We start from the raw sequence: 23,300 nt of genomic DNA on the forward strand, positions 1-23,300 counted from the left end.
TGAGTTCTAGAACTAAATCTTACAGATGACCTAGAGTTTTTTAGGCCATAAAGGAAACAAAGAGCTCTTAGTTTAGCTAATAAAAAAATGCAATAAAATTTTTATGAAATTAATTTCAAACAATTAAATTGCATATTAGTTTGTGAAACATTCTGTCACTAACTTTAAACGGCAAATATAAGCTAATTAACTTTGAAACTAATGCAAATATAAGAAAAGTATGATGAGGAAGTGCATAATTATGTGCAAGCTTCTCTATATATTTAACAAAGAACACACATTACATTCACCATTTTAAACAAAGTAATGCTATAAAACAATGGTGGTCATAAGATAAAGGTAGTCTCTGTCTTGAATTTCTTCCTTTCTGCTCAGGGCAACCAATAAAATCCTACAAGTGCAGGTTCTGCAGGTGAGAGAGGGAAAGCAGCCTGGAATTTACAATCTGAGTCTTGAGTTTACTCATTGCTGATTTCACTTCTTTGTTTCTCAATGTGTAGATGATGGGGTTCAATATAGGTGTGAAAACTGTAGAGAACACAGAAAAGACTTTATCCACTGGAAAGTTGCTGAAAGGCCAGACATAAATGAATATGCAGGGTCCAAAGAAGAGGGTCACCACCATGATGTGGGCAGTCAAAGTGCTGCGGGCCTTGGCCAGGCCCCCTGAAGAATGGCGGCAAACAGTAACAAGGATGACCATGTAGGAGATTAGCAAGAGCAAGAAAGAAGTCACCCCCATAAGACCACTGTCCAAAAGCATCAGCACTTCAGGGATGTACGTGTCTGTACAGGCAAGCTTGATAACCAAAGTAAGGTCACAATAATAACTATCCACTATGTTGGGGCCACAGAAGGGTAAATTTACAGTGAAAGCTAACTGACTCAAGGAGTGTATAACTCCAATGACCCAAGAGCCTACCACCAAGCTTGTGCACTTGCACAAGTTCATGATGACTGTGTAATGCAGAGGTTTGCATATGGCTACATACCTGTCATATGCCATGGCTACAAGGAGGACCATTTCACCACCAGCAAAGACATGGAGCAAAAATATCTGGGCCATGCAACCCTCAAAGGAGATGGTCTTGGATTCATGAAGGAAATCATAGATCATCTTTGGGGTTGCATATGTGGCCAGAAGAACATCAAGAACAGAGAGATTACTAAGCATAATGTACATAGGTGTATGCAAGGCAGGTTCTGAAATCACTGTGACAACAATAAGAAAGTTTCCAAGGACAATGATGATATATAAAAAGTTAAAAAACACAAAGAAGAAACACTGGAGCTTCCAGGAACTAGAGAGTCCCAGCAATACAAACTCAGTGACCCTAGAATAATTTTGCTGATCCATGGTCTCAGGCTATAAGGGAAATCCCTACAAAGAGAAACATTAATGGGTTATTATGAAGAACAAGAAGAGTAGACCACAACCCCAAACTGTTCATCTCAATATTAATTTTAAATGTTCTACAATTATCCTGTTAGGAAGTACCTTTTCTGTGATTTTTATACTATGTTTTCCCCTCAAGTATTCTCATGAACAAAATATAACTTTGGTGTAAAACATAATGTATAAACAGCTCCATTATATAAATTTGTGGGTTAAGTCTGATGATAAACAAACAGCTTGTGGACATTGAAAAGAACTTAACAATGAGATACTAAGGGATCCAGATCTAAGGGATCCACTGTCTTTCTCACCCTGGTGTTTTACATTATCTACTCGGGAGGATCTATAAGGAGTTTCAATTCTTAGAAGAATTCTCAAGAGGCCATGTTTACATATTTTATCTTTTGCCCTGTCCCTCCCCTACCCCGTTTCTCTCTCCTCTTGTCTATATCTGCTACTTAACCCCTGCAACCATACCATTAAGACTTTTTAATCCATGTTGTCTCTGACATTATGACAGTTGCTTTGGTTTTAAGTAAAGTCCCTTGCAAATAACATTGTAATATGTGAAATTAAATATACAGAGATGGCCAATATTGGGTATAGAATATCAATAGGCAAGGTCAATACAAAGATCTGATTTAATTTAATAATTGACAAGTAGCTCATTTGAAGGTTGATAGTAACATTTCACTCATCAGTACAGAAATCTTCCAAAATAAGTAGTTATAATCAGTAATTATTACATTTGTAGGCTTCGGACTAGAATTTCTCTGACCCAATAAAGTAAGTTATGTTCTTTGAAAAATACTCAGCAGCACAATGCTTTCCTATTAGGCAAAAATTAAGATAATTAATAACAATCATAATAGTGAACATTTGAGATAATTAAGTTGCAAAGAGATTAAAAAGTAATCCATTCTGCCTGTGGTTTTCTGTGTGACTTCTTTTAAGTAATACAGAAAAAGACTTCCAAGGAAATATATAATGATTTGATGATTCATTGAAGTGTCAAAATCTTTTAGTTAATAATATAGAGGGTTTTTATTTTTATTTTGTTTTTTAAGAAAGGAGTCTCCCATAAAATATTTCATTTTATATGCTATTATAAGTGACAGTCTCTGTAAAAGATTATGAAAAATACTATATGTCAATATTCCAAACTACTAAGTGTGAAAGTCTTTTTAAATGCATGCATAGGTGAGCACTAATTTTGTTCCATTTTTTATATTGGAAATTTTAAGCTCAAAATATTAATTAATATGTTCAGTATGGTATAGTAAGCAAATTAAGCATCCAGAATTTCATTCCAGGTCTTTAGAGCTCTTTCTATCACACTCAATAGTACGGCCTCCAGTGAAATTTAAATGTGTGGTTTAAGAATATACAACAAATAGAATCATCTAGTCTAGAAAATGAGAGGATTGATTGATTCAGGAAGTTGATTTAAAACCCACTAAATATTATGAAATGTACTATAAATGAATTTCATAATACTAGCCCTTTCTATTTAAAACTATGAAAGCTCATCTATAATTTGTTTTCCCAAGTGGCTGATGCATTTTACTTAAAGGGATAAATTTTAGTTTGTAATTCATTAGTTTGGAAAATTTTATCTCCTGGTAATATTTGTTAAATGGACTATTGCTATAATTCCCCCTACCGAGTTTTTTCCAAAATCTTCAGCATAAAGAAATGATCATGTGAGTGAGCAATGCTTGACAAAATAACTAAAATAGAAAGTGTAATAAAGAAAGTGTAATAAAGTGATAAATAATTATCACTTGGATGAAGAAATTTTCACCCAAAAGTGGCATATATAAATATAAAGAGGAAAAATTGAGAATAAACTGTTCTAGAACATATCATTTAATCTGATCATTTAGTAAATGACAAAATTCAATGGTAACTGCCTTTTAGTGAAAATAATGAGAAATGAATGTAGTGTGAATAAGGGAAGAAGAAAAATGCCAGTAATCCTGAATGAAATTAGCACCATACCAATCTAGTGAATGTCAACTAAGCTGGGAAGGAGCAAGAGAAATAGAAATGATGTTGGCATGCTGCTTTTGTAGAGTGTCCTTATTTAGCATAACAGATGAAAAATCTTAAGAACAACCAACAAACATAAAAATCAAACAGCTAAAAATGACAGGAATTTATCCAATCTTTATGCCACTTTCTACGGCATACGAAGACAAATCTAAAGTCCCAGGCTAAAATGGATGTAAATATTTTGTGAATGAGCAAAGTGAATTTGAACAAAACTTAAAGCCCAAATATCACAAGCCATTTCTCCAAGTTTTTATCCTTGGGTTAAAGGTCTTACCATCATCTTTCAAAAAAGATAATTTCAGGCAAATGGATTGCCAAGCAAATGGTTGACATAAAACGAACATACCAGATTCAATTATCTACAGATTTTGAGAAAGTTGAAACAGGTTTGGCTTCTTTCAGGTCAAGTTCCCCTGTAAAAGAACTGCATCAGAGGCACACGTGCATCTGAGCTACACTGTAACTACAATAAATAAGAAGAGCTTCCTCTTCTTCGCAACATTCTATTTCACCCTTTTCTCATTTTATCATTTCTACATCTAAATATAGGACTGGAGTTAGAATAGGGACTCAGGGAGGATAGATGTGTCCCATGGTGATTCCTTATCATTTGATGTTTACTGGATTGTTGAATAAGAAAAATGGCATAAGTCCAGAAAGCAAAATCATTTTCAACTTTTGCTCAACTACTGTGTCTTACCCATAACGAATTACCTGCATTATGATTCCAATAAATTTAGAAAACTTTTACATGTAGAAATTTCTGAATGACTTCATAAGGAATCAAATTGAACTGAGCATTTTGTAATATTTTTCAGCTAGGTAGGAAAAAAATTTAAAAACATAGCAAAGCAAATCTGATTCCCAGAAATGGCAATGTATAATGAATTATTCTTTTAATCTTAACTTTAGATATCATTGCTAAAACTTTCAATGTAATCATATTTGCATTCTTAGTTTGCATAAACTCTACATAATTTGGGGGTAGAGATCTGAGAATACCATAACATTAATTTGATATGTTAGTTTTTATTTAGGAGTTTTGCATATAAGTTAAGAGGTGAAATCCATTTATGTTTAAGTTACTATAGTACACATTTCTAATTTAGTTGGTTAGACAATGATAAACTTATAAACTTAGTGGAAGTCCTGAAAAAAGCACTTCTACATCCTATAATTTTACATTTTTTGATTATTTGGAAGAAGTTGTAATAAACTTGAATGTATGAGTTTGAATGTATCTTTTGAGGGTTAAATCTTTTTTTAATATATTCCATAGTATTGGCAACTTCATTTTCTCCTCCTTAAGCAAATTTGTCAATGTATGCTTCCTTAAGAAATTTTAAAAATCACTTAGTTGAATCTGTTGATTTTTGCTTTTACATAACCTTAATTGTTTAATTTCCTCAATTTATAAATTTTTTGCAGTTTTTCTAATCTCTAATGATTAATTGTATAGTCTCATTTTTATTTTGATCAATCCCCATCCTTCATTTGCCAGTAGTCATATTTTGGTTTCACTAGTAACCATTAAAGTTTACTTGTTTCATTCACTTTAAGAAATCCTGTTTTTGCTTTAAAAATTATACATATTTATGGTAGATGTTTCAGTCAGTTTTGTCATTGCTGTGACCAAAACACCTGACAAGAATAATTAGAGGAGGAAAAGTTTATTTGGGGACTTATGGTTTCACAGGTTACAGTCCATAGAAGGCTGTTTCCATTTCTTGGGGCTGGAGGTGAGGCACAACATCTTGGTGGAACAATGTAGTAGAGGAAAATGCCTCAGGATATTGCTCTTCACTTCAAGGACAAAATATATACCCCAAAGGCATGGCCCAAGGGACGCACCTCCTCCAGCCACATCCCACCATACTACAGGGAATTAACTCACTGAGTTAAGGGTATCATAACCCAATCATTTCACCTCTAAACCTTCTTGCATTTCTCACACATGGACTTTGGGGGGACACGTGGTATCAAACCATAACAGTGAACAATATGATGTTTTGATATATGTACACATTGTAGACTGCCAAAATCAAGCTATTTACCATATGTATTACAACATGCACTTAAAATTGTTTGGGGGTGAGAACATTTAAAATCTATTTTCCTAGAAAATTTTAATATACAATATATTGTCATTACTGTATTTACCATGATATACAATAGATTTCTTGAAATTATTCTTTCTAATTGAATTTTTTTTGTCCTTTGATTATCTCCTTAATCCCCTCAAAGCATTCTCTGATGAGCATTTTATAGTCTATTTCTGTGAATTTGAATTTTACACTCAATATAAGAGTAAGATCCTGCTATGTTTGTCCTTCTGTGCGAGGATTATTTCACTTTATACTGTATTATCTTCCAGGTTCATTCATGCCATTGCAAATGAACATATTTTCTTCAATGGAATACTATATAGTATTCCATTGTGCATATATAACAGGTTTTCTCTATCCATTCATATTGATGGACACATAGGTTGACCCATCTCTTGGCTACTGTCAACAATGATGCAATGACACAGGAGTACAGATATCTCATTGTATTCAGATACCTTTGAATAGATATGCAGTAGTTGAACAGCTGTATCATAGGATAGTTATATTTTCACTTTTTTTTTAGGAAGCTCTGTTCTGTTGTTCATAACTAGTATATTACCATATATCCAAAGTATGCAATAGTTCTCTTTTCTCCACATCCTCACAAACATTTATTTATTTTTTATTTTTTGATCATACTCATTCTAATAGAAAATAGATATGTAGTGGCATATCATCATGTTTTTTTGCATTTCCCTGATAATTAGTGATGAGAACATTTTTTCTCATATACTTGTTGGCCATTTGTATGTCTTCTTTGAGGCATAACAGTTCAGAATCTTTCCTGTTTTTTAACTGGTGTGTTTCTTTCCTTGCTCTTGAGTTGCTGAATTCCTATGTTCATACAAAGCCACTCAGGTAAAAAGCATTGCTTTGTTAATGGTAATGGCTTTTTTCAGATTTGCATTTTAGAAGCTTCTCTGTGGATTACCAGAGAAAGTCTAAAAATGCAACTTCTGAAAATGCAATTACCATTAACAAAGCAATGCTTTTTACCTAGTCTTTCTCCATAAAACTATATAGAAATTAATACAAGAGCAAGGAAAGAAACCACTTCAAAATCCTGGTATTTGACTGTTATAGACTAATGTTTACAGCACCCTACAATTATTATGTTGAATTAATAACACCCAGTAAGACAGTTGGGGTCTTCAGGAAGTAGATGAATGAAATTAGGGCTATGTAGAGGAGACTGCGACCCTCTTTATAGAAAAGTCTTTTTACAGAAGAGACTCAAAAAAAGTATGAGAGTTCTATCAGAATAGGACAAATGGAAACCAGCTCCTTTGCTGCCAGAGTTGGCTGGATTAATTTGGAGCAGAAAATGAAAAATATCATGTGTGGGCAAGTGAGGTAGGTATCTAAAATAATAATGATCTTAGTGGTGAAAAACAAAAGGAAAAAATGGTATCCAACAGTGCAGTTAGTCTAGTGTTGAGATATTAGATGAAACCAGCAAGAAACTGGCAGACGTAACAAAAATTTAATAAGGCAATTAGAGAAATGAAGTAGTACTGGGTCTTGATGAGCTCCACATGTCCCTAGAGGTTGGGGCAGTTGTACACATACACATGCAGGAGCCTGCATGTGTACTCAGGAGCATCAGAGAATATCTACATGGCACTGGAAGAACATAAACTTGAACACAGTCAAAGAAGACATGAGGAGACCTGGAAGAAATTAAAAGCCAGTGAAACTTGTAAACCACATGTAATTTACCAAAAGAGTCAAGATAATGAGTTACAACATCTAATCAATTAGCAGATGACCATTAACATATGCTCACCCAGATATCTAGCACATCAGAATTAAAAATTCAAACAATAATATAGGGACAACAAACCTAAACAGTTGCCATATATTTCAGGGAAAAGAGATTCTACAGAATCTGGACCAAACAAAAGAAATACAACCATCATTAGTAGCAAGAATAATGACTCCTTGGAGGGAAACAAATTGAAATCAAAAGTTTCTGCAATGTATTAACTTAAATGTACAATTTTTAAAAAAGAAAAAAAATATATAATCAGACACAGGAAGAAAAGTATCTGATTAAAATTATCTCTGATGAGTCTTGAATGTTACATTTAGAAGGCAAATACTGCAAATCGAACACTAAAATATGTTGGAAGAACTAAAAAAATATTTTAAAAAACTAAAATAAAGCATAATGAAAAAACTTACTAAGTAGAAAATAATAGTAATGAAATATAAATTACAAGTAAGAAACAATAGAAATTTTACAGAGAAAAAATATAAACTTCACTAGAAGAATTCAATAGCAAACTTGAGATGGCAAAAGACAAAAAAAAACAGCAAACTTAAAGTCAGATTAACAAAAATTGTTCATTCTACATAGTGAATGAGCAGTGTTAGACAACAGCTTCTGTTTGGACAGATGCTGTGTCTTGGTTGTGCCTGAAGCTTCGAAGGGCTACTTGGCATCTCCTTTCTTCCATGGAGCGTTCACCATTCAAACATGACAGATTTGGTAAAATGTTAGCTAAGTTGTGTCTTGCTTGCTTTCACTTGGTCATTTTGTATGAATCTAATGTTTTTTTGTTTCATTTCTTGTTTGTTTGTTTTTTAATTTTCCCCTGGATTTTTAAAATGGTTTTTAGTTGATATTCGTGAAGAGAGTGAGTACTTGGAACTGTGCTGCCAATGAAAAGAAATCCTAAAGAAGTATATTTCTTTACAGAGCTGTGTCATACCATTCTTTGAGCCCTTTGCTAGAAAAGTAGAATAAAATCTCAACTAATTCCTTTTTAATTGCATCCTCTAGCATTGTAGGTGTAGGACAGTACTGTATCATGCTTTTATGAACATAAAACTTCTTGACCTGTTTTATGGTGCATAGTAGTGACCTTGCTTTATCAGAGCTGTTTTAATGAAGTTACTCTAGAATGTTTTCTTTTCAGATGATGATTGAGAATCTAATAAAAAAAACAGAGTCCAGTATTTTTTTTTAAAGTTGTTTAATCTGAGAAAAAAAGAAAAGAAAAAACTAAACATGAATAAGAATGAACAGATCTTCCCAGAGTTGTGGGACACAAACCTGCCCATAATGGAACTCTCAAAAGAAGAAATTAGCAGAAAAGCACATGATATTAGAATATCTAAGAAATTTCTAAATCTGATGAAAAGCATTAATCTACAAATCCAAAAAACTTAACATATCTTAAGAAGAATAAACACAGACTATAATGCCCAAATGAAAGTCAAAGACAAAGGGAAAATTGTAAAATTAGAAAGAAAAACATCCACTTGTCAGAAAAAGGTAACTTCATTAAAATGAAATCTGACTTTTCATTGGAAAATATGGAGGCTGGAAAGCAACAAAATAAAATATTCAAAGTTCTGAAAGGAAAACAGTAACCACACAAACAACAAAAAATGCATACATAGAAAAAAATCCCTCAAAAATGAAAATAATAATAATAATAACAAAAATAAGGCAGAGAGAATGTTTTTCCTAGATTTGCTATACAAGAAATACTAAAGAAGTCCTTCAGGCTGAAAAGAAGGACATCAGAGAATGTCAGTAAAGATGTTTATGGAGGTCAACATTAAAGCTGTTATTATCTATTTTTTTTTCTTCTTCTCCACACTAATTGTAAAATAAAGTGTATCAAGTAATTGTGAAACTTTGTATTTTGACTTATAAACATGAAGATATATCTGAGAATAACAAGCAAGGAAGGGGAAGGATCTGGAGATAATCCAGAGTAAAGAATCTCTATTTTACTGTAATTGTTAGTATTGATCTGAAATCAGTTGTGATGAGTTAGCATAAATATTGTGATCCCAATAGAAATAACAAAGAAAATAACTGAAAAAACATTGTTAAAAAACAAAAAAGGAATTGGAATATTACATTAATAATATTATTTGGAGGCAAACTTTAGATATTCAGTTTTTTTCCTCAGCCACCAGCCCTGCTGATATATCAGAAGTGTATGGTCCTCCAGCAGATTAATCAGCAACTGACTTCTGTAGGATTTTCTAGAAACTCTTATTACTGCATAAACTCTAACCCCTCAATCCATTCCTCATCACATGCCTCTCTTGGTGGTTCAGCTTCCCTCATCAAATTCTAAGCATATGCTCTATTCAAAACAAAATGGTACATACACCACCCTTTTCCCAATATCCTCATTGGGTTTTGATCTTAAGCTTAAGATAGATCCAAAGAGACCTGGATAAAATTTTATCATTTTCTCCTCTTTATTATTTTTATCCTTCTATTCCTTTAATCCTCTTTACTAACATTTTCCTAATTTTTATATTTAACACCAAGCTTAATGTTCTTTTCTCATAGTCAACAGAGATGGTTGTGATTATAAATTTTCCTCACAACTTTTGATATGCATTATATTTGTGTAACTGAGTTTTAAATGCTGTTATCGCCATTATTAACTTGTTTGGCTCATGGTTTAATTATCAAGTTTTTTTTCTTTTTTCCAAAGATGTAGAATTCTACTTTTAGGGATAAAATGATAAAAAGATACTTATCATTTTATATTTTTATGGCAATGTAATTAGATAATATATAATTATTTCTAGTCTTCATCAGACTTTATAGATTACCTACGTTAATCATGTTTTTGTAAATGCTGCATGAGTTCCTGGAAAAGGTATACAGTCTTTAATATGGGAATGCAGTAGCCTTCACATGAATCTTTGCACTCTTTTTCTAAAACAATTTTTGGAGGTCTAGTTGATCTGTAAGTAACTGAGAACATGAATTAAACAGCATCTTGTCCTGAAAGAATCTATACAGTCCTTGGAAGACTTTTTAAATGTACCCATAGAAAAGTTGAAGACCTTGTGGCATAACCAAGTGTTGACTGCACTTTCCCTCATGAAGCAGGCATTTTTAGGAGTGAAAATCAATTAGGTTAGAACATTCATCAGATTCAATATTTAAAAGTTACTTTCGTTGTGAAATATTTTTACTGCTAATGAGCTAGGATCTGAATCATCAGTCCAAGAGAACTGTGGTGTGAGCAGACTCTTATCTAATTGCTCAATAATAGCAACAGGCAAGGGAGAGATTATCTAGTTCAGGGTTTTTGTTTTTGTTTTCTTTTTGGTTATGTAATTTACTAATGAGTTTTGGGTGAAACAAACCAACATAAAAGTCAAATTTGATCTTTCATTTTTGTATTTTTTTCCCAGTAATATTTGTATCTTGTCTTTCTTTTCTCTTGAGGCAAGGAAGCCATTTCACTTTAGAGGGCCATAGTTGTTTTTTGTTTTCTCAGCACAGAATTCTTTATCACCGTATGTGAAATGAGAGATGAAGAGGTCAGATCCTAAAGTACTGCAGGATGCAAGTAGGGATTCTAATTCATTTGATAACGAGAGATGTAAAAAGCTGTAACTTTCTCAAAAAAAAAAAAATAGAAAAGTTAAATAGGTATATTAAAAATGTTTAAGTGGGGTTTATTCTTGAAGAATAATTTTATTTAAATAGAATTTAACATTTTTAAAGGAAATTCAGAAGGGTAAAGTTTTCAAAACCACATGGATGCAATAAAATCACATCTAAACACATCAGAGATAATATCCATATAAATACCAGAAGAGGATATTAATGCCCTCCTCCAAAAAGTAAATATCAGTACCAAACTCCTAATATTTTAGAGGTCTAGCATCAATAAGGAAAATTATGAGCTTTGCTGGCTTCAGAAAAATTTTCATGTAGAATTATAATTTAAATTCAAGTAATAAAAAATAAAATGAAAGCCAAGAAAGAAAATGATAGCCAAGAAATTTTCAGCAAAACTGACTTTAAATCATAAGGAACTAGAGAAATTGTTATCAACGAGCCAAATTCCAGAGAATATGATCAATAAGCATTTATGGGGATTAGAGTACAGATTTCAGACAATAAAAATTACTATCAACCATAGGCTTTAGCCACCATTGTCATTCCAAAAGAGACAGCAAGATAGCAAGATCTTCAAAAGTTTCCAACTGAGTATGATTAAGTCCTGGATTTTCAATTTTCAGAAAACATAGATGAAAGAAGTATATGTCAAACTGTACTTGAACATTCAATCAGTATATTCCAGATCATGGGAGACACTGAAGGGTGAGTGAATCAGCTTTATAAAAGTTATTAATGTATTATTAAACATAATATTGGGGTTCATTTTCATATAATTGTACAATCATGACATATAATTTGCTCCAATTCAGTTCCTACTACTTCAGGTTTTTTTCAAAAGATGTATTTACAGAAATGAAAGAGAAGGTAATAGGAAAATTCCAGATTAAAATAAGAAGTGGTTGAGATTAGAGTATCTCAGAATGTAGACTTGAATATATATGCATTTATAAAACTTATAAAATGCAAATAAGTTATTACTAAGTCAGAGTAGTGGATAATTTTGAAAGGAAACACAAAGTTGTGATTGAGAAGGACAAATACAAGGGGTGAAAGGAAAAATCCTATTTTATGACCTGAGATGTAAGTATAAAGATGTTCACCTTACAACATTTGATTAAGTTACAAATTTCTGTGTGTTTTTCTTTACCTTGGATTTGCTCCACAATAAAAATCATATAAATGAAAAATAAATATTGTGATGGCTATTGATTGATTCAATTTCCCATCCTCTGTCCTTTAATAAGTTTCCTATTGCATGAGATCTGCCAAACTGCTTTTTTTTCAGCCAATATTCCCTATGCAAATCAGGTTTCACCAATTTTAGGTCCCACCATGAATTCAGAATGCAGCAAGTGGTGAAGCAGAGGGCATCTACTGTATAATAGCTGCCGGTGCACAACATGGTTCAAAGTGGGGGGAAAGCAGCAATGGCTCACCAGATCCAGGGGTATTGAAGGCAGTGAGGCTGCGGCAAAGGCACTGAGGCTTTTTGACCTTAAGATCACATTACTGGGGCCTACTCTGGAGTTCTATATGGTTTCAGTAGTACCCCAATTCCTGTTCTTTTAATTCCTCTAGAAATCTTTTAAGCATTCATTGCACTATATTAAATCTGTTTCATACACATTTTTTTACTGAGTGCCAACCAAAATAATTATACTCCGACAAGAATAAAATATTAGATATAGATAATAATTATGTAAAAATAAATGAATAATTGAAATACTATTTCTAGTCTCAGTCTCTAAAACATTTTCTCCTTTAAATTTTCTTTGATAGGTGGTGAAAAAAGAGGGAAATCCAGCTTTTGGTGATGTCTTCAGAGACCTAGTAAAATTAAAAGGTAAAGAACAAAGGTAAATTAACAACAGACTCTAAATTAGCAGTCATAAAAATGTCAATGTGGAGATAAACTGAAAGTGCTAGGCCTAAAATATATTCTTTAATAAAAAAATAAGTTTTAAAGATGATTATAAATGTAAATGGTACACATCTTCTCCCTATGTTGGCAATATGAGGAAATAAAAAGGCAAACAAAATATTCTAATATGTTAGATGTTGAGATTTATTTGAATTTTGGTTTGTTTTACAAACAATCATAATTAAAAAGTTAAATGTCAGTTGTATCATATGTGCAACAGTACAGAAAGAACACATTAACCCATGCTCCAAGTCACATTTCTAATCTTATTTGGGTGTTGGTGTTACTAACTTCAGGACAACTTGTGTTTATTTACTTACAAGTATAACTGAGAGCATTAAAAAATAATGCACAACAAAAATGACTTGTGATCTTTACAAAATTAATCATCACAACAGAAGTATGAAAACTGAAAGACTTGCAAATTGCTTAGGAGATTGTAACTCCTTTAGTGATCTTGAAAATATTTATTGCACTATATTAAATCTGCTTCATATACTGTGTCTGAGAGTACCTGCAAGAAGTTCACATTTTAGTTTTCTGTGACTGATTTCTTCTCCCTGTTTTTCAATCTAGATATGTTCATCTAAAAATTATCATGTAAAATAGTGTTAGAAATAAAACAAGGAATGAAGTTATTCTAACCCTCTTTTCAACTTCATTTTTTTATAAAAGCTCATTTAAAAAGTAAGGTTTCACTTTTTAAAAAAATCATCTTTGAAAACACCATTATAAGGAGTCTGAGCATGCTTAAATATTATCATCTTTCTAAGAATTTTCTTTTGGCAATAGAGTTCAGAGATCACACTATGCTAAGCCTTTGCTAATGAAGAAAAACTCTTAATCTGAGACAATTCATATCACTCAAGATTCTACCTATCTAATTTATCCATCTGACTGTCTCTTCAGATTAATAATATGAATGTTAAATATCATTTTTATTTTTTAAAAATTATAATGAAAATCCAATGTAAACCAATGTACCAATTCAGTAATTTTTCATTGTAAAGCAGCAATAGCATAATGATTAGACAGCATTTTAAAATTTCCCTTGAGTCACCAAAATTGTGAAGAGAGAAAAATGTTTCTAAAAGATTAAAAAAGAATCAATGAAATTTTCCAAAAGTCACTTTAATTTTCCAAATTAAATTATATGCACATTAATTTTATGTACACATAGATAAATATTTTAAATTTTCAATTAAAGTCAATTATTAGCTCAAGAAAATATAAAAGGTTAAGTAAAGGTTGTAACTAGCCTTAATCACCAGAATGATATAACAAAAACTCAACTATATGATTTATATGATTTACCTCTTTTTTTCCCAAAACAACTCTACACTGTTGGTACCATTATAATTGCCTTGTACAGATGTAGAGACAATTCAGAATAGATAAACTGTGGAACTAATCTAGATGCTCTTCAATAGATGAATGGATAAAAAAATGTGGCATATGGAATATTACTCTGCAAAAAAAAAAGAGAATAAAATCATGGCATTTGCAGGTAAATGAATGGAGTTAAAGAAGATAATGCTAAGTGAAATTAGCGAATCCCAAAAAACCAAATGCCGAATGTTTTCTCTGAAAGAAGGAGGCTGATTCATAATGGGGTAGGGAGAAGGAGCATGGGAGGAATAGACAAACTCTAGATAGTGCAGAGGGGTTGGAAGGGAAGGAGGGGGCAGGGGGTTATAAATGATAGTGGAATGTGATGGATATTATTATACAAAGTACATGTATGAAGACATGAATTGGTGTGAATATACTTTGAATACAACCAGAGATATGAAAAATTGTACTCTATATGTGTAATAAAAATTGTAATGCATTCCACTGTCACATATAAATTTTAAAAATTAATTTAAAACAAACAAAAAAAGAGAAGTATCTTGCCTAAGTTTATATCATAAACAACACAACTGGTAAAAACACTGGTAAAAAAGACACCAAAGTCTGAAGTTTTTACACCTGCATCAGGGTGAATGCAGATTCTGGAGAACATAAATCTTAAATAATTTGATGAGAGCTCCTCAAAGAAAGAAAATCCAAATTGTTAATAGAACATTGTTAAATACATTCCAGGGTCTTGGAGAAACCCATTAAAAAAGACATATAAAATTTAAGCTTCACATAACCTCATATTGAACTATATAGTTTTCTAAAATTATCCTCAAATGTTTTTAGAAATTAACATAATTTACTGTTTTATTGTCACTACATATAGCCAATTCCCTCACATATTACAATTTATATGTTGTTGTTTTTCACCTATACCTCATTTTTAATAGATTTTTCCACCTGCATTTCATTATTCTGTTCATAAGACTTTTATAAGACTTTTACAATTGGCTTTTTAATTAAAAAAAAAAAAACTCATAAGTTCAGAATTACCAAGTTTCATGTCTTCCCAAACATGTAAAAGGAAATAAAGTTGTTTATCAACATAATATTATTTTAAAAACATTTGGTATATAACTATTATGCATAGTACTGGGATCCATCATGATGTATTCACATCTGCACATAACATAATTTTGTCAACTTAATTTTCATTGCCTCCCCTTTCCCTCCCTGTCTTCCTTCCCCTGATTCTCTTCCTCTACCTACTGGTTTCCTGTTTATATCCTTATGTATCCTCTACATCACCACACACCCTTGATTGTGTTATTGGAAATTGTTCATTTACAATTATTCTTGACCTGGCATGTTTAGGTTGGGTGGTTTCTGTTCATCTAGCGTGTTCTGCAAAGCATTGTTTCTGACTTTGGATACTACCACAGTAAATGGTACCATTCTTACCATTGCTCAAGGAGTCTATATCCATGTCACAGTGCTTACTGTTTGTAAAGGAGTACTAGTAGCTTGTTGAGGAGACTAGTGATAAAATAGTCCACCATAGGTCCTATTTATGATTCTGTGCATTTATGTAAAAATATGCAACAATATCTTTGATGCTACTCTTCATGCTGATCCTCCAGGGAAGTTGGTAGGTAATTCCTTTTATACATGGAAGTCATCCATAGACTGTCTGCAGTGCTTTTCATTCTCAGCTAGAGTCTTATTAGCAATCCAGCTGTTCAACTTAATTATTGATTTGCCTTCTAGAGTTGTCTGCTGATCAATTACACCTTTTAGAGTTTTGGCAAATATTCTGGAGTTTTAGAATTCTCACATAAGCACCAAATCTTGATAGCATCCTTTCAAAAGATTCTGCAGTTTTATATTGTAGAAAAACAGGCTTTAAAAACATTCCCTGGACAAATTAGTATGTTATATGAAAGAATTATTAGGGATATTGCTAAAACACCAGCTAAACTGTTCTATGTAAATAAGAGCATATAAGTGTATTTGTACATACAACTACAACCAAAGATAAGTTACATCCACAGTCTAAACTGATCCATTCACATTCCCATTTCAAATGGAGTGATGTTATTATTTTGCTAATATAAATATGTTTTATATTCATATTAGTACTGTAGATATTTTTGTCCAATTACTTCAAAATTGCCTGTCTTAAGCACAATAACATGCACTTTAAACTAAATTTTCTTATTTAATACATTAATGAAAAAACATACGAATGAAAGCAGAACACATTACACTTATATTTGGCTTAAAATGATAAGTTAGGAACTTACGTTTTTACATTTATCTCTCAAAATAGTAATTACTATAATTAATATAATAAGAATCACATAATTCTTGGTTATTTCCATTTAATCAATCATTACAGGAAAAGAAAAGCAACTTGACATGTATCAAATACTATGGTAACCACATTTCTTTCTTTTTATGAATACAAGTTGGATAATATATTTGACACTGTTTTTAATGAATTTTGTTAAATAACTTCTAAACAATAGTGGATTTACCATCACTTAAATAAGATATTTTTCAGAACAAAACATAAAGGAGAATCACAGTATTTACCATGTATTTCAATACTTGCAATTTGAGTAACTATCAGCAGGTGATAGTGATACTTTGTATACCTGAAAGCTATTATTTAAAACAGTAACAAAATCTATTTTATACAAAACCATGCTTATTACATTGACAGTATTTTACTAAGTATAAATTAATTTTATACAAATATTAAAACAAAAATGTTCTTTGGCCACAATGTAAACAATATAATACTTTAAAATTAAAACATATATTCTCCATGAATTGAATTATTGTCAAAATTATATTTTTAAATGTCATTATAATTTTAACTTCCAATGCATTATTTCCATGGTTCCTATATGAAACATAGTATATAGTTTTGCAACTCATTTCATAATGTTTTCTGATTTGCAGAATTCTTTAACTTCCCTATACATTCTGCAGGATCAGAAGGAGGTATCATGGCAATACTACTTTTTTCATTAACTAAATATGGTTACGGAGTCTTTACACTTATGTCATGTTTATTTTCATCTCATCAGTATCTATAATAAAATGTATCCAAAGTTTTATTTAATGAAAAAAGATCACAATTAGTTTTAATGTGATATATAGATATATAGATCCCTGAGTCACTTTAGTATATATCATATATAAATATAGATATATACTATGTATCTCTATATAAATATCTATATCTATAGCTATAGATATAGATATATTCCTGAGTCACTGTTTCTCATATATATATATATATATATATATATATATATATATGAAATTATTGCTTTTTAGGAAGAAACTCATTTCCAGCAATTAGGAATACTTATGGGTCACAGAAATCTTGTTAATGTATTATTCTTCAGGGGTAACTCTTAGTAACTCAGTTGCTAATTATATGTAATTTTCATTAACTCTACTTTGCCTTCAATCTCTATTTCCCCTTCATATGTTTGTTCCTCTTTTCCAGTGAATTGATTATTAATATGGAATGTCTTGACTAAAGAAGTCACTCCTAATATTTTTGTAGTCTTTTTTTTCCCTGGAGCTAATTACTTCCATTAACTTGCTTTTCTGAATTTTCAAATGTATTTTGAGCATACATAGGATTACAGTTTTAAAATTGCTCTGATCTCAAAAGTTCTTGGCAACTTTAAATGTGCCAAGAAATGAAGAAACAAGAGCCTAGAACTTCATTGTTACCAGTGCCATGTGTCACAAAAAACAAGGGCATTTAATGCCTAGGGTGTTAAAACTAAAAATGACAGGAAGGAGTTGCCTTGTTGGAATTCAGAAATCTATTCTTCAGTTTCTTCAGGGCTGTCTTTACTTCTTGATTCCTCAAAGAATAGATCACTGGGTTCATAATGGGAGTAAAGATGGTATAAAACACAGACAGGACCTTCTCTATCAGAAAGCTGTTTTGTGGCCACATATAGATAAAAATGCATGGCCCAAAGAACATGAAGACAACAATGAAGTGAGCTGTACAGGTAGAAAGAGCCTTAGATGATCCTCTGGAAGAATGCTGCTTGATAGTAACCAGGACAATAACATAGGAATTAAATAAAAGAATAAAGCAGGAAAGAGCAATGATGCCACTTGTTGAGATCATGAAAAGGCCCAAAACATAAGTGTCCACACAAGCCAGCTGGAATACCACTGGGAGGTCACAGAAAAAGCTGTCCACCTCATTGGGACCACAGAATGGTAACGTGAGGGCAAATATGACCTGGCTCATGGAATGCACGATTCCCACAGTCCAAGAAGCTACCACAAGGGCAACACACACCTGGGGACTAACAATTGAAGCATAGTGCAGGGGCTTACAAATCGCAATATATCTGTCAAAGGACATAGCCATTAATAAAATAATCTCAGTACCAGTGAAAAGATGTAGGAAGAATATTTGGGTAATACAGCCATCAAATGAGATGGTTTTGTGGCCAGTGAGGTAGTCTGTAATCATCTTGGGGGTGGCAAAGGAAGCAAGAGACATATCGATGATGGAAAGATTGGTAAGCAGGAAATACATGGGTGAGTGCAGGTGAGAGTCAGCAATAACTGTGATGACTAGAAGGCTGTTACCCACCATTGTTGCCACGTAAAGCAATGAAAATGCCATAAAGAAAAACATCTGTAGTGCCAAGGAATTAGACAGTCCCAGCAAAACAAATTCAGACACAGTGGACTTATTGACCACTTCCATTGTCTTGATGGATAGGTAGAAGCCTATTTTAAAAAAATAAGAGAAAGTGTGATTTAATTGAAGCAAAAGCCTCATTTCTAAGCATCTACTTTCACAGATCTTTATTCTATAAAAACTTATCCTTACTATTTTTTTCATCTCTCTCATTTGGTAAATTGGTTTACAAGAAAATTATAGAACATTAGAGATATAGTAAAATACCTCTTAAATCATATATATTGAAAATGGCATTCTCTTTTTTTGGTACTACATAGCAATCAAATGGAAATATCATCATGAACAAATCTCTCCATGTATTTTTCCATCTATTCATCCACATAATCCTAATAATAATAGTTAACATTTTGTAAACATCTACTGTATGCTGACAATGTATTTAAAACACAGAGAGATACACACATTACACAATGTTTCATTATATATAATTCATCCATAAATATGTTCTTGATAAAAAACTATAAAAGTTAGAATATATGTAGAAACTCTTAAGCAACACAGTGGTAAATTAGAATTCTAGAGAACTGTTAACACATTTACAGATAAAAGTTTCTTGCTTGGTACCAGGAGAAACAAAAAGAAAATTAGTTTTGCTCAAACTCATGGAAGAAAATGGACTACCAAGTTTACTACAATATAGTCATACAGCCAAAGAAAAGACATTTAACTTCTTTTAGTCACAATTTCTTTTTCCTAAAGTATGAGTCTGGTCTTCCTACAAATATTTGCAATTCCATTACTTAAATCTTTACCCTTATCTTCTAAAGTATATATCGCATTACTTTTAGGAGATAAAGCTTAAGCATCAATCTCTATTGTCTCATCCCTGCTTGAGTTGTGGTATGTGCAAACATATGCAAAATATTTTATTGATCTCAGCTCCACAGAATGGGAGTTAGTTGACATAATTGGAAATGTAAAGCATTTAGTCTCACTTACAAAACACTTTTACTTACCAGGTCTACAGCATCAGAACTTCAGATTATTCAGTGTTAAGTAGGCTTCTGACAGAGACCATAGGAGGTGCTTTTTAAGCATGAATAAGTGACCTATTAGAATCACTCATCATGTAGCAGCTGTAGATAAAATGCATGTTGCAGGGACTTGGGATTTGACCAAGAAATCATCTTGCAATGGGATTTATTAAACAACAAAGATGGTATTAGTGATTTCACAATAGAAAGATACTTCAAGAACCTCTTGGGAATTTACAATGATTTTTTTTTTTTTAACCTGGACCTGAGAGATTCCAGGAAAGGAAATTGGTAAAGGCATCATTTCAAAAGGCAGTCGTAAATACCAAACTGACTAATTTAAATAGAGACCTTGGTTATCTAGCCCTGTACTATACACAATAAAGAATAAATTCCCAAAGCATTCACCTCTGCTTAAGCAACTTAATTCTTTGGAGATATTTAATACTCATAAATAAAACAATTGGGTACAGTTAAACAAATCTCACATGCCACCAGTTCTCAGGGATCATGTGTGAACTGGACTTTAACTGAAACTCACAAAGTGCTGAATAAATCAAGATAAGTGTCCTTGCAGAAGAGTTGTCATGAACATGGCCTAGAATGAAACCTAAACTTGTGATTGGCGGAAGAAAAACATGCATGAGGAGAAAACTAGTGCAACTTATTTGTAGTGAAGTAAGACATGTAGTTAGAGGAGGGAAGAACAATAACACCATTATAATTTATAACTTGATATAAAAGACAAGAAGGAGTCACCATAAAAACTTAGGCAGTTATAACAATTTGTAAGGATTAATCCAGATAGTTCTGAGAAAGAAGAAATTAAAGGCAGAGGATTATTAAATAAAATAGAAGTTAAATTTGACTAAGGTTTTAGTAATACAAATGAGATTTTGACTAATAAAATGAGAATTATAAGTTATTACCATTATGAATAATTTTACTTATAAACTAGTACCAATCAAATTATTGTCACATTATTGTCAATGTGGTACATTGCATATTTTAAAATCAAAACGGGCTACCTTTTTGTTTATAGTCCATTCCTTCATAGATACTCCTGCTCTGTGGGAGGAGCATAGCTCCCACTTTATTTAGAGGGCACTGGACATAGGACTTTATTGAGCACAATGTGAAGAGAAGCATTACATGCCACACCCAAGCAGAGATCTTCAGAGTTTATGTGAAGCTCTAGCATTGTTCTTCTCCACCTGCTAGATCCCAGGATAGACAGAATCAATGCACAGAGAAATTGGGGATAGGGGACAGTTGGTTTGTGATTAGAAAGATATAATATTAGTGGGGTACAGTGGTGCACATCTGTAATCCCAGTGGCTTGGGAGGCTGAGACATGAGAATCACGAGTTCAAAGCCAACCTCAGCAGAAGCCAGGTCCTAAGCAACTGTCTCTAAATACAATACAAAATAGGGCTGGGGATGTGACTCAGTGGTTGAGTGCCCCTGATTTTAATCCCCGTACCACTCTCTACCCTCATCACCAAAAAAAAATAAATAAATAAAATAAAATAAAGAAAGAAAGAAAGAAAGAAAAGTAAGAAAGAATATTGTTAAGATTTCAGTTACTTCCTTGTTGTTCTATACAGTGAATTTCATGTCCATCCATTTCCTTACAGGCACTTTATAGAAGTAAAGATAAAGATATAGATAAAGATAAAGATATAGTTATAGATAGAGATATAATACTATATCTTTCTGAATAATGTTTACAAGAAATTACAAAAGACCTAAAATCACCAAAGCAATTTGTTAGAAGAACAAATCTGTTAGACTTTTGCTGTCTACTTCAACATTTAATATAAAGCAGTAGTCATCAATATAGCCTGGCATTTGCCCAAGAGAAAAGTAGATAAATGGAACAGAATGGTCAGAAGAAAATATACACATGGTCAGATTTTTAGCAAAGCTGCCAGTGAGGCCTGGCCTCTCAACAAATAACGTAGGAATAATTAGATAATTATAAACAAAAATAAACCCCTCAGTCTTCACCCAAATCTTATATAAAAATCAATGTCAGATGGATATAGATCTAAATATTAGAGATAAAACCACAAAAGCCCTAGAATAAAACAGGAGAAAATCTCTGTTGCCTAAAGTTAGGCAAAAGTTTCTAAAAGATAAAGCATTAAAAAATTAAAAATATGCTGAATCAAAAGTTAAAATTTCTGCTCTTTTAAAGATACTGTTAAGTAAATGAACAAAGTATGTCACTGATGGGAAGAAAATACTTGTATCAAGAATGCAACAAAAAATCATGCACTGTTGGCAAAAATCAAAATGGAACAGTCATTTTTGAAATTTGACTTGGCAACTTACATAAAGTGAAACATACACCACCATATAACACAGTAAAAGCTCTCTTGGGCATTTAACCAAAAAAAAAAAAACAACAACAACAACAACAAAAAAAAAAAAAAAACATGAATTTTGTCCTTAATAATTCAAAAGTAGAAGAAACAATAAAAATGACCATCAGCTCATGGTTAGATTGTCATATACTCATATGATAAAATATTACTGAGCTAATAAAAAATATATGAACCAGAATATGATAAAAACTCAAAAGTTGTATGCTAATCAAGGTTTCTCATTCTCACTACTACCATTTTGAAGCAAAAAAAAAAATGCTTATTCTATAGGATTATCCTCTGCATTATAAAATGACAGGATCACACTACTCATCAGGTGCCAACAGCATCACCCCCTACCCCTGGGAAAAAAAAAAAAACCCTAAGTCATGATAAAGCAAACTCCCTATGAAATTAAGGGCACCTCTAAAGTTAAGAACTACTCCCTCCTATTGAAAGCAGCCTACTCGTCTTGCCTGAGGGATGGCAAGGAAGCTGATAATAGAAACTATACCCATGCCCTGGTCTGAACTACTGACATGATCTCTATCTACCACAGGCTAACTAAATCTCTGTATGTATATTTCATAACTTTTGCTTCACTTTGCTGTCTTATAAAAGTTTTGCGGGTGCAGTTTTCCAAAGATGGAAATTTGAAACATAAAACTTTCTTCTATTTTCCTTCAAAGATGACTCTGAATCAAACCTATATCCCTGGTAAGTGGACTTCAAGTGTTTGCTGTATAGTCTAGCCTGAGTGTAGCTCTAGGAGGTAACATTAATAATCAAAAAAGTTTTCAACTGTTGCCAAATGTTCCCTGGAAGGCAAAATTCACTCCTACTTGAGACATACTAGGCAAAATGAAAGTAGCCGGACAAAAATGACTGTATACTTTGTAGTTAAATTTATTTGAATTTTTTGGAAAGGAAAAGCTACAATTACCAAAGGAGAGCAGTAGTTTTCCAGGGTTAAGGTAGC

General features: G+C 32.2%; 2 protein-coding genes across 2 annotated transcripts; both read right to left on the reverse strand.

Annotated features, from left to right (window-relative positions):
* Positions 1 to 391: 391 nt before the first annotated feature.
* LOC143394664 (olfactory receptor 4K15-like) lies at positions 392 to 1,360 on the reverse strand. The gene has a single exon (XM_076849328.2). The coding sequence runs from the start codon at positions 1,355 to 1,357 to the stop codon at positions 392 to 394; it is 966 nt and encodes a 321-aa protein (XP_076705443.1). The 5' UTR covers positions 1,358 to 1,360.
* A 16,667-nt stretch (positions 1,361 to 18,027) lies between these two features.
* LOC143393894 (olfactory receptor 4K2) lies at positions 18,028 to 18,981 on the reverse strand. The gene has a single exon (XM_076848389.2). It carries the CDS (start codon positions 18,979 to 18,981, stop codon positions 18,028 to 18,030), a length of 954 nt encoding a protein of 317 aa, XP_076704504.2.
* Positions 18,982 to 23,300: the final 4,319 nt, after the last annotated feature.

This window comes from Callospermophilus lateralis, chromosome 3 (genome assembly GCF_048772815.1).
Source record: "Callospermophilus lateralis isolate mCalLat2 chromosome 3, mCalLat2.hap1, whole genome shotgun sequence".
Classification (NCBI taxonomy): domain Eukaryota; kingdom Metazoa; phylum Chordata; class Mammalia; order Rodentia; family Sciuridae; genus Callospermophilus; species Callospermophilus lateralis.

Excerpts from the sequence above, each read along its gene's own strand:
- LOC143394664 (XM_076849328.2), bottom strand. The coding sequence starts at position 1,357 with ATGGATCAGCAAAATTATTCTAGGGTCACTGAGTTTGTATTGCTGGGA.
- LOC143393894 (XM_076848389.2), bottom strand. The coding sequence starts at position 18,981 with ATGGAAGTGGTCAATAAGTCCACTGTGTCTGAATTTGTTTTGCTGGGA.